The sequence below is a fragment of the Triturus cristatus genome, chromosome 9 (assembly GCF_964204655.1).
Source record: "Triturus cristatus chromosome 9, aTriCri1.1, whole genome shotgun sequence".
NCBI classification, from domain to species: Eukaryota; Metazoa; Chordata; class Amphibia; order Caudata; family Salamandridae; genus Triturus; species Triturus cristatus.
Genome location: NC_140592.1, coordinates 743950728 through 743966945, shown reverse-complemented (window position 1 = coordinate 743966945; position 16218 = coordinate 743950728). Strand labels below are relative to the sequence as shown.

Below are 16218 nucleotides of genomic sequence, written 5' to 3'. Positions count from 1 at the left end.
AAATGTGCATAACGGAGACCAAAAAAGGTACTGTACCCCGTACTGGCTATGTTTCCAGTGTGATACAAACGCTGCATCACACCTCATTTTCAAAGCCTTTCCTGGGTAAACCACAATGCTCCGCAACACCTTTGAAATAACTAATTTCAGTCTGCTGCATTACATTTACCAAGCAAAAACAGGATGCCAGCTACACCAGAGTTAAGGAGCAATTCCAGTATACATTGCCTCGGATTAACTTCCATACAAGCATGCAACATCTCCAAAGGTAAAATAACTCCACAAAGTAATTTTTTCAGTGTCTAGTCCAAAGCAAAAACATGAAACTCAGGAGGCAGACGGCATTTCCAGTTCTAATGCCAGAGCTTAGGTCACACATGTTTTTACTCCTCAAAGTAAGGGGGCTAACTAGTAAATCAGTGGTTAGGCTTTTTGCTGGTTTTGTTTATAATTTAGCAAATATCCAAAGTGTAAGCTTATAAATGAACTGCCAGCTCTACAATTCGAGAAGATAGTGTTCACGCAGTTTGTTAAAGTGACCTTTTAAAGCCTGTGCAGTGCTAGTTTGACTGTTTAACTGGAACACTAAGGCATGGTCTAGCCACATCTCACAGGTTTCCCTGTTGTTGAAGACTTCTGATTCAAGAGTAAGGGCTAGCTCTACACAGTGCGCACCTTCTGCTGGTATCCACATAGTTGCTGGAGGTAAGTATCTGAGCTGCAGGACCATAACTGCTGTGCACCTTTGTAGTCATTAGATTACTATTTAACAATCTTACAGTTGTGCATCATTCTAAACAGAAACTACTGATCATCAAGTGACAATCCATCAATCTCAAAAGGATGAAAGAATGTTTTTGCTGGTCCTGCCCTGATTCAACCCGGAGACCTATAGCAGGGTCTATTCAACCAGAGGCCTATCTTACAGTCGGATGAATCATGCGGAGGCTCTGTATGCTACCAAGCTAGCCTCAAAAGCATAAACCATTGTTCAGCAATAATCAATTCTATAAGTGCACAAAGGGCGTGTTCAAGTTTTTAAAAGTTGTTTCAGGAATCATAAAAAAACACTTATTATTAAATGTATTGCATTTTGTCAGATGCTGATTTATATGATTTTTCGGAGCAGTATAAAGTATCTAAAGTAAAGTAAACTGCTATGCAGATTTGCAGGAAACTTATTGCTGCTTCAATAAAAGTGGTTATTTTCATATATTTATCAATTAATATTAACTGCATTGTGCACTTTAAAGTTAACATATGTTGGCCCAAGGCACCTCAAAAAGGCGTCACTATCTTAGATTTTCTAGATGGCATAATGGTCCCCTTTTTTAGCCCACTTTTTGGACTATTTTTTTTTGTCTCAACAGGAAGGTGTCTCACTGCCAAAAGATGTTTCATGGTGTAAACAAACTTCTATTTTAAACACTTTACTATGTGTTTTATTATGTACTTTAATGATTGTACTGTGCACTTTTATGGTTCAACAAACCAAAATAAAGTTATTTTACTTACTTAAACAAAAATACTTTCTCAGCCACACCCTCACTTACCCAGTTCTTCCTCTACACTGCTGTTTTAAAATCAAGTCACCAACAATATGTTCTCCCTCAAAAACAAATGTATACATTTTAAGGGTACAGAAGTCCAGTTCTTAGCATTTTTATACATAAAAAATAAAGAAAATTCACAGTCCACATCCATTTGACCTCACTCTCTAGTTATACCTGAAGGTTATTTTAAGCTTGGCGTTTCTTTTGTTAGGCTAGGAAGTCACATACATTTTGTTTTAAACAATACTTTTGCAATTCATTAAATTCATCAAAAGCTCTTCTGGAGTTATTAATGTTTCAGAAAGTTATCTTGAAGATCTCTGTACATTTTTAAGCGTTGAGGAAGACGACAAGGGTCCTGAAATGGGTGTGGAATTTTATAATATACTATTTTCCCAAAGGACAGAATGCTTCAGAACTCTAATTGTTTAGTGAAAAAAAAATCTGCTGGTTGCCTTTGGTGCCTTGCAGTTAGGGGAAAAATTAGGTCAGTGTTCATTTTCATCAAACTTCTGATAGTAGCCGTTGGGATTTTGTTAGGGCTTCTATTTCTATTCTATCATGATTTGGATTCTTCAGACTGTAGGGAGATTGGAATTTGTATAGTTCCATGGTTGGAAAGGGCTTGAAGTGTTTGCACAGCCACAAACTAACATGTTTAAGGATTGTCACCAAATCCCTCCAGTCTCTTCCCAAACTGGAAAAAGATGGAAATTTAACTCCTGATCTGGGTGGGAAAGGGGGGTTTAGTGAATGTAAATTTACAATTGCACAGCAGAACTTCACATGAGCAAACATATGTGCGTATATTTATTCTTGGGAATTTTTTTTGCAAAAGTTTGCTAGGAGAATGATTTCCAGGCCTCCTCCTTTATTCTTGTTATTTCCTGAAAGTTATAAATCTGGATCAATGTAAAGCCGAACTGTGGGATTACTTTTAGAAATGTAAGAATCATACCCTTTATTTCTCTTCATGTTGCCCATAATGGTTCTAAACATTTTTTTCATATTACAATGCATTACACAGGTTTTACTAAAAGATGCCTCATAGAATTGGTATTTAAAGTTACACAATCGTTTAAAAAACCTTTTTTTTTTAAGCACTACTTTTTTTATGTACATTGCATTTGAAAGCAAACAATCAATATTGCTTTCATGCTTATGGATGTGTTTATACATAATTAGGAAGCATTCTAAATGGCCTCAAAGTATTACATTTTGCTAACATTTGTAGACCTTTTAATACCAGAACCACTGTCAGTAATGCAAGCTGACCTAACAATTTCCTTGGAGTGCTCGCCATAATGTTAAGAACCTTGCATCACTGAAACATATCCATGTTTGAATAACTTCTAAATATGAAAGCAAACTTTGCCATACTGGCACACACTCCTCTTTCACACATCGATACTGTGGTTCTATAAGCTTGCAACCAAAGAATTGGTGTAGCAGAGGCTTGGGCCTACTTGTCCAATGAACAAACATTAAAACTTGTCGTCATGGACCCGATAACAATATGTACTGGGAATTGGATAATAGAAGTTCACACCCCTGCATTCCTATAATGTTCACATATTCCATCTGGAAATTCAGCAGCACTGTAACACAATATCAAGTCAACTGCAGTGTGCAACATACACTTTGACATTGGGTCTGGACCTGGGACACGGAACTAGTTCTATGCAATATATATGACAGGCAGCAGACTACACATGGCCCCCTTACAGTGCTCTACAAAATCAATAAAGAATAAGATAAGATTCACTCACCTGTTGGCCATCAGCTGCAAAATTTGAATAAGAAATTTGCCCAGGCCTTTCCTCCGCACTTTGCTTTCCAACTGTGCCTCATAGCTGTGGAGAAGGAGACGGTCAGTCATGCTCTTTCTTACTGGTATATTCTACGCAGGCTGGCTCACTCGACCGTCGGACATTCCAACCAACATGTAAGTGCAACACCAATACTGAACAGAAATGAGTCCCACATGACAGAAGAAAAGTTTCTGCGGGATGTGGTACTCTTACCAACAAATAAGCATAATTAACACTTTAAACAGGCAATATTGCTCAACCTATAGGACAGAAAACAGGAGTGTAGGCAGGATAAACACTCCAAAACAGGGGACACCTGCCTCAGGAATAGATGCGCTTGAAGAAACAATCATTGAACATTTTTTACACCCAAACACTCCTTTAGCAGGACCAGAAAACAACACAAACTAAAATTTGTGTTAAACATAGTGCCATACAATTCTACCTCAGGTGAAGAAAAGGATAAAATATTAATAGGATGGGCTGAGAAACCATAGCAGTCTTAGAAGTGGGGACTGCAGCCTGGAGAAGGGTGTCCCAAATGTGGGCACGTAACTAGCTGTCCCACTAAATCACAAGCTGAGGACCCAAGAGGGAAGTAAAAACCTCCCAGGAACACAGGGGACTGAAAAATCCAGATATTTGTGACACAGCCATTTACCGCCAATGACTTTCAGCCGTAACTCACATTTAGTTGTCATTCGACAGAACCTTCTTTTTGTGTTGGTCTAAGCGAAGGAAATATCCCAATTCAAGAAACAATGGACACTTACGATTTGCCAGGGAGTTTAGATAAAGTCTGAGAGTGCAACAGTACTTAGCTCAGCAGTAAAAGTGCTCTGCATGATTAGTATCTATTTTAATACGCTTTCAGGGAAACTTCAACTACATATGGGGCGAGAAAGGCTTTGGGTGCAGTCCCACATGGTTAGTGAATTGTGAAAGCTAACGACTATATGAGAAAATCTATAATCGTTCTCAGATGAAGAACAAGTTCCTTGAACAGTAAAGCTGAACTAATGCCCGAAATGATCTCAACATGGAAAAGAATGACTTGCAACCCGTGTCACTAGAGCTTAATAATTCCAAATGGAAGGAGTGCTGCAAGCTACCCAAATATGCTATAATTGGCAACAGTCGTGAAAAATGTGTTAACAGTTTCATTTTGACAGTCCAACTGTGACATAACAGTATACATTTTGCTTTCTCTGGTGACTAACAGCAGATACTCTCTAAATTCAGTACGAGACTGTCAAAGTGAAAGCCTCTGCCAAATACACATCCAGACCTCACAAACATACCCACCAGGCTATGCCACAGTAATATGCTGATTTTCAGGGAGAGAATGCACATATTTTGGAAAGGAGTTAGACCAGTTTTTCCCAAACAGTGGGTACTGAGCTGATTTTTGGTGAGTCACGAAAGTCCAAACAATAAATAAAGATGCCTTTAAATTCTATATTTATCTATCTACATTTGCTGCAGAGACAGAGGTCAAATGTCATGCTATGTCTTTTTTGTCAAACTGAAGTGTGATGGAACCAAAGATTTTAATAGGATCAAAACAAAATCAAGACACTTTACTTGATGATGCACAATTTGATAAATATTCACAGAAACCTGATTTCCACACATCATTTGTGGGCAATGTAGTTTTATCAGTAAAACTGTATGTATGTGCTAATTAAGTGGCCATTCAAAAGCAACATATGCTGGCTGTACATGGCAGTGCGCGACTACACAATGCTTTAGTTACAATAATATATATATATATATACATACACACACATACATATAAAAAAAAGAAAAGAAAATCAGCTGCCTCATGCCCATTGTAGCTAGGTGGGTCACGAACGTTTATTGTTCTAAAAATTGGGTTGTGGTTCTAAAAAGTTTGGGAAGCACTGGGTTAGACATCATATATTATAAGGAATTAATTACCCTCTACCCTACAAAGAATCTAATTAACAGATCACTAAGAAGATCATAGAACTTTTGTACTGCAGAATTATTTTAATGACTAGCTTATGACCAATATGAGGCAGAGTGGCAGGTAGAATACGAGGATGCCTTACCTTGTGCTTTAAAAAACTAAAAATGCTCTCAAAACACCCTTTATTTCGTGAACTCTTAATTGTAAGCTAAGCTTGGTTAAAACATTTACTCAGAAGAAGAATCAATGAGGACACCACCAACTATAGGCATGAAGTTGGCAGTTAAGCCAAACCAGCTGTGGCCAGCCACAAGTTTAGATAATAAGGGTATTGGTCCTAGACAGCATTGGGGGCAACACATACCAATACAGGACTTCATCCCCGCATTCTACATCGAAGCGGAAGTGGATGAATGCCACTGGCACCGAGCTTTCCTCCCTTGCCACTAGGTACCAGGCACGGTCATCAGTCATCTCATCTCGCTTCTCACGGTCCTTCCAGCCCCACTCGCTTTGTTCATACCTGTAAAGAGCGAGACAAATGAATTACTATTGTGGAGGGCGATACCATCACTGCCTTTCACGGCAATTGGACAAATAAAGGACGTTTATCATAATTACAGCTTATTCAACTGAAAGTAGCAAGCACACAAGCCTGCTCTATAAGACAAAATACTTAAAAGCCCTTGGCTGTAGGAGGACACAAAAAATGTGATGCATGTAGCATTATAATGTGCTTGAATAGGTGTTTAGGCATGAGACAGTAAAAGAAAATATGCTAAGTCAAGAGTGCAACCTCCCTCGGATGAGAAGCAGTTACCTTAAAAATGCAAAGAGAATACAGTTGAGCTCTCTGAAGCATAGGCTGAACGCCCAAAGTCAGTTGTTGGGCCAGAAAGTAAAAGGTAGGGGAGAGGGTGGCAGTTTAAAATGTGTGGCACTGGCAACATGTGGCCTGCAGCACTGATAGCACAATCCTGTAACCAAGGCTTTCACATGCAGAGGGGCAGATGCATGCTCAGAATCAGGCAAGCTAAGTGACCTGTCCTAGGACGTCTCCCCCTGATGCTCTTGCTACCACGTCTATTCAAAAAAGAAACTTACAAAGACTGCATGTTGGTTTTGGTGAGTTCATAAGCCCAGTCCAATGTTGCTGGGTCCAACCCGGAGACTTTTTTGCACTCAATGGAGATGTTTAACCTGCAAGAGATGGAGAGGGACAGGACATGTTAGAAGCATTGGCACAAGTAACAGTCACACAAAAAGCAGACTGTGTCCTCAATGTCAAGAGGAGCTAGTTGCAAGGTTCACGAGCTAGGCCTCATCGTACAAAGATTAACCTTATGCTGCAAAATTACACAAGTAGACCTAGTCAGCATTCCAAGTTCAAGCTCGTGTTCACAGTGAGAACACAGGCACACAAGTGTGTTTTCAGCCAGTGTCATATGTTTGACCTTAGTGAAGACTAGCAGAAGACAAAACTGAACCAAAAAGACAAAAGCAAAAACCTGCCCTGTAAATCTCTGCAAGGACAAGATTGACATCAGGTGAGCAGTGTTCATCCCAGAAGGCTGAGAACACCGACAGGACCCATTTTACAGAGCACATGGTAAATAAACTTTCAACACTAATTAACCCACTCCAATGGCCCCACACACAGTGTTGTCATTTTACCCTTCCCAAAATGTACTGCACAAAAATTGATGCTAGTGCCAGAACAATAACCTTCATAAATTACTGCTGCACCTTCGTTTTAACCAGTGAAACTAGATCAAACCCACAAAATATTTCACTACAGCAAGAAACTTTCATTCCAAGTCTGATATGTACAACAAGGACTGGATTTATGGAGCCTTTCTGTAGTTTTAATTCTTGACATTCTGCAGGCAGTTGCAAACCTCTCACACCCCCAGAACCTGAGCTTACCCCAGTCCACTTCATATCGGAGTTCAATTGCTCTTTCAGGTTGCTCGCAAGCACAAAAAAATGTTCTGCTGGGCTAGGGGTGCGTCCAAAATGCCCAACCCATGTGTAGAAGAACTGTGATGGTGCCCTACAATCAGGCTATGAAGAGATTAACATTGGTATCAGCTGTGATTTCAAACAGGCACTGGCCTCCTAAATGGATTGATGGGAGGAGTCCCAATAACTTTATTGCAATAAAATATTATAAAAAAATGTGTGTCATTCTGTTCACAGAAGGTTTTTATGCTTATATGTGGTGTATATGGAGGTTAAGCACAGCACAAATGGTGTGCTCGGTAATCACATGTTCTATTCAGCACAATAGGGTGATTCCCTGAACAAGGTACAGCCATTCTGGTTTCTGACTAGGGGTGGGCAGAACTTGCTGACTTTCACTCTGCAGAATTCTGCAGCGTTACCTATAAACTCAGCGAGATTCTGTGGAGTTCTGCAAGCAGCGGAGTTCAGTACGCTGCGCTGCCCATGCTGATAATTTTGCGCCTGGAGCTTGTCCCACGCTGTAAAATCCACACCAACAGCACCACACGGCCCGCTGGAGGGCACTGGTTCTTTCTGCCATTTGAGAAGATTTTCTACTCCAGCTGTAGCTTTCTCAACTTGAACGGTAGCAACTACCTGTGTTGAGATATCATGATGGGAGATAGTCTAGCACTCAAATTTAATGCACGCCAACTTACTATCAGTGAGCCGCGTGCAAGGAAAACTGCCTCATGTGGTTTGCAGAGTTTTTCCAAAACTCTGTGCTCAGAGCGAGCAAAACCCTGCAAACTCCCCTAGAGGAGCGAAATTTACCACCTACCCCCACTTCTGACCACGACCAGCTGCTGAGGGTGAGCCTCAGAGTCCCATAGCACTTTTACCACTGGCTAAGATTAATTACCCAAGATCCCACTGACCACTTTGTTTACCTCAGTGCAACAACCGAATTGTGATGAGTACTCCCAGATGTGAGTCCCCTACTCATTTTGCCACTGGAACCAAGCTGCACAAGACTGAAGAGTCCCAACTAGGGCAAAATCAGTCTTGCGTTGCTTGTGTTCCGGTTTAGTGAGGACTTGGCTCAGCAGTTCGAGTTAGACTGTTTCTACAGCAGCAGGACAACCAAAGCCGACTTGCAAACGGCTGGGTCTTATCTAAGGTAGCACTGTAGGGGAAAAAATATGGACTGGGATGCGGCCGAGTAATTACCAGTGGCAGAATTTATTTCAATCAACCCACCATCACTTTTTGTGTTTACAGGAATGTGCGTATCAACAACAGTAAAAGTACACTTACCAAAGAGTGGCAACAGAGATTGTAGAGAAGAGTGCGAAGAATGACCAGTAAAGTACATTAGCACAGTCCAGAAAAGAAAAATAAGCAAGGGCCAGTGAATTTAAGAGAAGCTAGGATAAGGAGAGGGGCTAGAAAGACAAAAGCAAGCCTGGAGCCCTGAGAAGTGAGAACTTGTGAGACAGAGAAATATCCAAAGGCAATAAGTCAAACAGACTTTAGTGTGATGAAAAGAGATGGACTGTGGAAAATCATAGGGTAAGAGGAAAATGTAGATAGAGAAAAATATGAACACACACATACACAGGCTGAGAAAATGTGCTGAAGAGCCAGAAAAGAAAGGGATGCAAATGAGACCAGTTTGTAAAGCAACATATTAAAATTCACACTGAAGTTAAAAAACAAAGGTGACTTAACTAAAGAATTGGCCTTACCCATTTCGGTCGTACTTTTTGAAGACGGGGAAAGCCTGTAAGGGATCTCCGAGCTAAGAGGAGAAAACACAAGATTTTCAACTATCCAGACAACAGCAGTTTAAATGAACACATAAAAACAAGACATTCTGGTCGATACAGCCAGTCTATGTAAGCTCCAGTTTAATTCCCTAAAGGCCCTGCAACTCAGCAAAAATGCAGACTGCGTGACAAAGCTCCAGTAAGCACTAAAGAACAGAGTGATCGTGGTGGTAATCAAGTTGAAGGCATCTGAACACAACGTAGCATGGTTCTACTCCAATATGTGTGGTGCATACTGGCTTCGCCCACTGGAGCCAGTCAGTTTATCATAAAAGAATTGGCTGCAATGGTAAGTCACTTGTGAGATACTTACTTTATTTGCTGCTTCCACCTTGGCACAGACTGCATCCATGGCAGCCCGCTCTTCCTGTCGTTTCTGCTTTTTTTCTTTGGCTTTGCTTGATTTTCTCTAAATCCAGAAAAACAAAAAAAAAAGGTACTGAGAAAGGTATTTATCCATTGTATCTTCATAGTAATCATAACCGTGCCTCAAATGTACAATGGCATTAAATGCTTCATTCGCTAAGGTTGCAGGGCTACCCTTCTGCAATTTTTACCATAGTAGTGAAAATGCTTTAACTTATTACCTGTAGCCATTATGCGGCCAGGGAGTTTTCCTGCACAATTATAGAGTTGCCACATAAGCCATCATCTGCAGATTTTTGAAAAAATGTTTTGTTTCTAGTGCAAACGTACAAAAAGTTGCTAAAAATGCAGGGACGTGCTTTTCCGCACAGTGGAAGGCCCTACGCAAAGGTTTTACTGGTCACCTTTCAGTGGCTTATTAATGTACTTGGGTGTTAAACTGGTACTAATGAAGTGAGAGCTTTGCCCAGAAAGTGTCAACATGTGCAAAAATAATAAAATAATTAATACTAACAAAATGTGAGGTATTGTTTGCTTTTCTTACTGCATAATATAGGGAACACTCCCACATAATGTGGTCCTCGCCTGCTGCATAATTCCAATACTCATGCCTGTAACCCAGGGTATCCCACAGGAACTTGCAACTGGACACTAAAGGAGTGATGAAGAACCACACTTCCCTTAAAATCATGCTAAGTTTATTCAACAATCTAGCTTATTAGTAACAGGGCAGAGAAGAGCAGTCCTTGCCACAGTGCGCGAATGGTAAAACGATAGTAGTTGTATAACAATACCAAGGAAATAAAGGTTTAATTACACTGTTTTAGAAAAGATAGTGCGTTAAAATTGTGCGCACTTTTGCTACTGCGATGTCATCAATGGCGTCAAGCCGTCTTCAGAGATGAAACTGACAACGAAGAGATAAAAACAAAGAAAAGCCTGAAAAAGTCGTGGCGCTTGAGAAAACATTAATAACACTCAGCCCGTTCCGCCTCAGTAGATTCGGTGTCCAGAACCTCAAAAACATTCAAGGATCAAAAGAAAGTAATAAGGACGACTATTGTTCCTGGATAAAAGCTTTCTGTAGACAATTCTTGAAAAAAATAGTTCATCAATAGCTTGATGCTGGCAGCTTAACTCTGCAGGCGACCAACCCATGCAGAGACTAAGCCTGCCAGGACAGTAAAAATGTTGCAGATTCGTCCGCGCATACACACAAAGTATTTATGTTAAAAGAGTAAAATAACTAGAAGCTTGGTTCGTTCATATTTCCCCGTGAAATGGTACAACACACTTCTTGGGACAAATTGGGAGCATCAAAATAACAAAATGATGAAAATGTATTAAAAAAGTAACCCCAGGTCGAATGATTGATGAAGCACGTAATTTCTGTGACGTGTGCCTCTCCTGCGCTCGAAAGTGTTGGTAAATGGATGGGGAGCCCTGCGGCTTGGCCACCTGACTTTGATCCTGAAGCCGAACTACTTGCCTGCAAGGCAGTATAGCGACGCGAGATCATAACGGAAGCGGGGATTCTTGCTAACTTTAGTATACACCCATTTGACCAGGGAAATGGCTGCTCAGGTTCTTGTGGCTCACTCCCCACGGCGTACGGGAGGGCCGGCTTGAACCTAATAGTGGGATTATTAGGAAAGAGGAGGAAGGTTTGGAAAAGATGGTTTCCAAGGAAACAAGTAACGGACTCTTTGAGCCAGGCTATAGAAAATTATCAACAAAGGATTGTACTGACAAACATCTAAATCCGATACTGCAGGTCCCTGTTCAAGCAGGGAACAAAATACACAAACGATCATTTTTTATTTACCTAGTACCACTTGTAAATCTCGGAAAACCATAATTCTAAACACATATTTCCATGCTTTAATACCTGTGCGCCGCCCGTACAGACAGAAGACTCAGGGCTAGGTTTCCACAATCAGAAAAAAAATGAATCGTGGCTACCAATTTACAACAGTCACAAAGATGTCTAAGGACGCCAAAAGGCTCAAAAAGTGGACACAAAAGAGACAAAAACGTTTTTCAAAACATAAAGCCCTGGTGTGGCATTAAAGAGGGAGCCTAAACAGACAAACACACCCTTCTGGAAATCTCAAATAGAATCCCGTGTAAAAGGATTATCCCCATACTACTCCCAAGTCTTCCTGCCGGACCATCCTAACACTACCCATAACCACTCCTTCATCCCTCCAGTCCACCCAATTACCCCCAGCTACTTCCACACTACCAGCCGAAAGTGCTGCAAAGTATTAACACCAGTCCCAACGTACTGTAGCTACCCTCTCTTATAAATGTATCGCTCAACCCCACTCTTTTAAACATTTAGCAAATAGTTTACTCGTAGTAATCTAATGTGTTGGCCCCAGTACAGAGAACCCCATGTACTATCGCAAGTATTCCCTCCCTCTACCACCAGACAGGTTGCCACGAAAGCACCCTGCATACCATGGAATAGGTGCGTTTTACCCTACTATTTATTGTTGTTGTCTAGTCCCAGATTTTACTTCCAGTGATCTGGATGATCATGTGAAGCAATAGCGGGTACTCCATTTAAGGTTTTGCCTACAGGCAGCCTCCTGCTATCTGTTGTCAAAGACTTGTGTACTAATAGGTACAAGTTTTGGGTCAGTCCACTGTTTAACATGGGTTGGCTTTCTTGGCAAATTAATGTAATTGCTTCTTATATTACTACTTCCTCTTAAGTGGTACCTCCTATGGAGCATATCTTCTTTACTACTTTTGAGTGGATGACTTTAAATAATAAAATACAAATTTTTTTTAAAAGGCTACCACTTCTCAACACATTTGTGCACAGGCATGATGTTGCATACATGTGTACACATCAATCTGTGGAATCCTTTTTTGCTGATACTATTCCATTATCAACCAAGTATTTTCTTTTTGCTGATGCAAAATTGTGGCGTGCCTCGTGAATATCAAAATATCAAATCAACAATATAATTGGGAAAGAATATGGAGGACCAAATAACAAAAAAAATATTGAGAGGCAAGTCTAGATTGTCTATACCCAACTCCACAAATATGTACCTATGTGTTACATAGATCTTCAAGGAATGTATGTGTGGAGTTAGGAATACTAATTCTATACCTCCCTATATGCACTAACCTTAAAATATTTAGTCACTTGATATTTGTATGCCACGATATTGTTAGTGTTAATATCGAGTAGTAGAATCCAAAACAGCATCAGAAAAAACTATTGGCAAAGCTCAAAGGTACAGTAATTGCACTGAAAGGTGAAACCTAATAGCTTAGTCCATTCTCGCTTTATTTTACTTTCCTGTTCATCAGCACAGTTCTGCTACCAAGACAAAACAAAAAGGTATTGCTATTGACCGAGAGAGTGTGGCTATTGTCCCTTCATTCAAGGCTACTTGGTGATTACTAGTGGGGTGAATGATTTCTACTCCAGTCCCTTTTCACCAGAACCCCTGTGGGAGAATACCTACAAGCTGTCACTAGGTAAAGGCCTGCCCACTTTCTGTAACTATATTTGCCTTTCTCATGTGTTTTACAAAGCTGGAGCCTGTGTGGGTGTGCTTTTTTGTTTTTTTTTTACACATTTGCTGAGCAATTGGTTAGGTTTATTTGGACATCAAATGTATGCTGCACAATATAGTGCACCTCATTCAGGTGCCTGCCTTTGTCCATGGTGTATGTGCTAGGCGGCAGTACTTCCCTCAGTAAAACCTGATCCACCTAGCGAAAGACTCAGGTAGGACTGAAGACTATTCTTTTGTTTCTGTAGGTTTCCTTCACCTCAGTTCAAAGTGAAATTCACCTCATTCCCCCTCCTTGTTGCACCGATCAATGGTTACCTGTGCTGGCCTCATCTAATTGAGGATAAACAAAATCTCTTCGGCGATTTTAAACAGGTCTGACCTGCGACTCGTTAACGAAAAAGTACAAGCTGGATTTAAAGAAGAGGATGCATTTCTCCTTTGCTGGAAACGCTATTGACATTTTGAAAACGGTAGCAAATTGCTTGTCTCTGGCTTCCTGTCCTGACCTCTAAATAGGGTAATCAATGGCCTACCTGAATCTTTAACTTGAATATATTGTTTGGACTTCCATAAGATTGTGCAACAGTGCAAAGCAAATGTGTTATCAGGAGCATAACCTCTGCTGCCTTGTTGCTCTCCGTGCACCTGACCCCAAGACTGGATTCCCGTGTGAAGCTTTGCTGCCGAGTCCTTGAAAAGAAGGAAAGCTTAGCTGCCTTCTCAAGATGATGGACAGTCTGCTAGAAGAAAAGCTGACGTGACCCCAAAGAGATCTGCTCAAGTCCCAAATAAATAGACTCTGGATGGAGGACAACTCCGACACTGCCCAGAAGCCATGGGACAGCTTGTAAGAACTGAAGATAGAAAACCTACTTCACCTGGGGCATAGAACATCACGTATGCTTACACAACCTTGAATGAGTCTGCACCGTACCTGATCCACCACTATGTTTGTAAAGAGACTACCTTAACCATTGCATCTGGGTTGTTTAGGCAGCCTGGAAATGATCGCACTGATTATGGAACCCTTGGAATTATCTTCCTAACCTGTGCAGTTCTGAAGAGCCAGTCTTTTACAGCCACGTCTGAACCGCCAAATTGCAGTTGGAATTAGTGAAGGGTTAAGCTCTTTTGGAGGTTGCCACAACTGGGAAATACTGACCAGAGCCACACGGTCATGAAAATCAGGTCTCCCCAGGGGACTGAATAATGAGTACTACACCACAACATTGTTCTTGCCATGGACACACAAAATAAGGAAATACTTTGAGTATCCAGTTAAGAACCCCAACTGGACGATGAACTAGGAGGGATTGTTCCCTGCTCACTACAGGCTAGGGTGTGCAGTTAACTTTACCAGAAACCAGGCTATACCAACCATGGCAATCAGCACCCTCTTCCATCAACAAAACATTTTGATGAGACCATGCTCCAGTTTTCAGTTGTGGGATTTTACAACTAGAAACTTGCTCAAGACTGTTTTTGTTGGATTTTAAGACAAACGCCGCATCTAAATTTACTGTATTTTTTTTTTTACTTGTTTTTATGCAATACTGCACAGGTATCACGTTACAAAGTGACTCATCAGGCCACGACACGTCTTCAGTGTAATTATTAGCTAAGCAGCAGCCACACAACTATAAAAGGATTCGTCAAAGTCACCAGATCCTATATTCTTAACACAAAATCGGATCCCTAGCAAAACCACAAATTGTACTAGGTAAAGCAGAATAAGTATTGAAGACCCGCAAGTCTCCCCAGAAGGATAACACTGGCTACATGGCCAATGTTATATACTGAAAAAATAAAAGCACAAAGGAGCTATAAACAAGTTTGGGGTCATAACTCACCCCCAGGTGGCACCAACACAATTTGAATATATATTTTAACTGTTCTATTGACCTACTTACCTCTAAAGATTTGCCTCATTCTTCTTTGAAGTGATAGCATCGATTGGCAATGCACGTTATCAAGCACAAATAACTATGTTAATTTACATCTATTTTCTAACTCCTAGCACACCTACAGCAAGCCTTCACTACTTACCTATGCTACCTAAAGAGTCAAAAGCCCACGTTTACAATGTCCTTAATTTGAACCTCCGTCCATTTCATTAAGACTCACTTTTAATACTTAACATCCTTTGTGCCACCGACCAATTGTATTATCACGACACCCACACGCTTAAACATGTTAATGTCTTTGTGACAATACCTGTACCAAGTCGCGTCACTCGGAATAGTAACCCAAACCACGTACTGCATGTATACCTTGCTTGTTGAATCATTCACATCAAGCCCGCCCACTGCACTATCCTCTGCTGGATATCTTTCTTACCCTCCACCTCTACCTCCATACACACCTCAAGCCTCCCGTATCTCACCAAGTCGAACCCATTGCCATAAGCTATCCTCCCATGTCGAACTATCAAGCATTTTATGTCTGAGCCGTTAACCTGAGCTCACCAACGTCTTACCCATTAGCCACCTATGACTTCTACCCACTTATGACTTCACCCAAAAGGTTCACAGCTCCCTCGCATTTATCACGAGCCCTCAAGTCTTTCCCCGTCCACTTGTCTTAATCTCAAAGGGCTCCTATTACCAGCAACCCAACAGTAATGCACACATTTCGCATGCCCATCCGGCATTAATACCCGGTGCTCCATTTATGGCACTAAAATAGCTAACATTATCCTAACCGTGTACTCGTCACATATTCCCCATTACCTGCAGTGCACAGGCATAATCCTGGCCCCAGTACTACCCCCCCACCCCTCTCTGACCTCCGAGTTCGAGACCTCATATTACAAGCAGCCCCAATAGCACACCTCTCCTACTCAAACTGGGACCCCACATTCATTCTACAATAATTCGATACTATCCCACTCTCACTTACCCCCATGGCGATAGCACCGGTTCCTCTCAGGTTTAGCGCGGGCGGCGAGGGTACAGAAAGGGGGCGCGCGCCGGGAGGTCACTGCGCGTGCGCCCACCTCCGAAAAAGGAGTACAATGGGCTGCCTACAATCTGCGGGGCGCTGGCGTGGCGGCCATCTTAAGACGGGGCTTTCTCAGAACCATGCCAATGGTCCCATACCGCTGCCGCCATAGTCGGTCGGGGTGACTATGAATGGTTGTGGGCTTGGATATACGTCAAGAGCGCGGAACTGTTGGGGGCCGCCGGTGAGGGTAAACGAACCGCTTCTAACGGCAGACATCTTGCGTTAGCCTAGTTCCCG

At 41.4% G+C, this 16218-nt stretch overlaps 1 protein-coding gene across 1 annotated transcript in view; it reads right to left on the bottom strand.

The window, feature by feature from the left end:
* NAA40 (N-alpha-acetyltransferase 40, NatD catalytic subunit) overlaps positions 1 to 16014 on the bottom strand; it is a 43503-nt gene extending 27489 nt beyond the window's left edge. Inside the window, exons 1-6 of the mRNA XM_085626016.1 lie at positions 15877 to 16014; positions 9384 to 9479; positions 8990 to 9042; positions 6402 to 6497; positions 5662 to 5820; positions 3323 to 3406 (exon numbers count right to left, since the gene is read on the bottom strand). Coding sequence (XP_085482142.1) covers positions 3323 to 3406; positions 5662 to 5820; positions 6402 to 6497; positions 8990 to 9042; positions 9384 to 9479; positions 15877 to 15882 — 494 coding nt within the window. The 5' untranslated portion in view covers positions 15883 to 16014. The remainder of the gene's footprint in view (positions 1 to 3322; positions 3407 to 5661; positions 5821 to 6401; positions 6498 to 8989; positions 9043 to 9383; positions 9480 to 15876) is intronic.
* Positions 16015 to 16218: the final 204 nt, after the last annotated feature.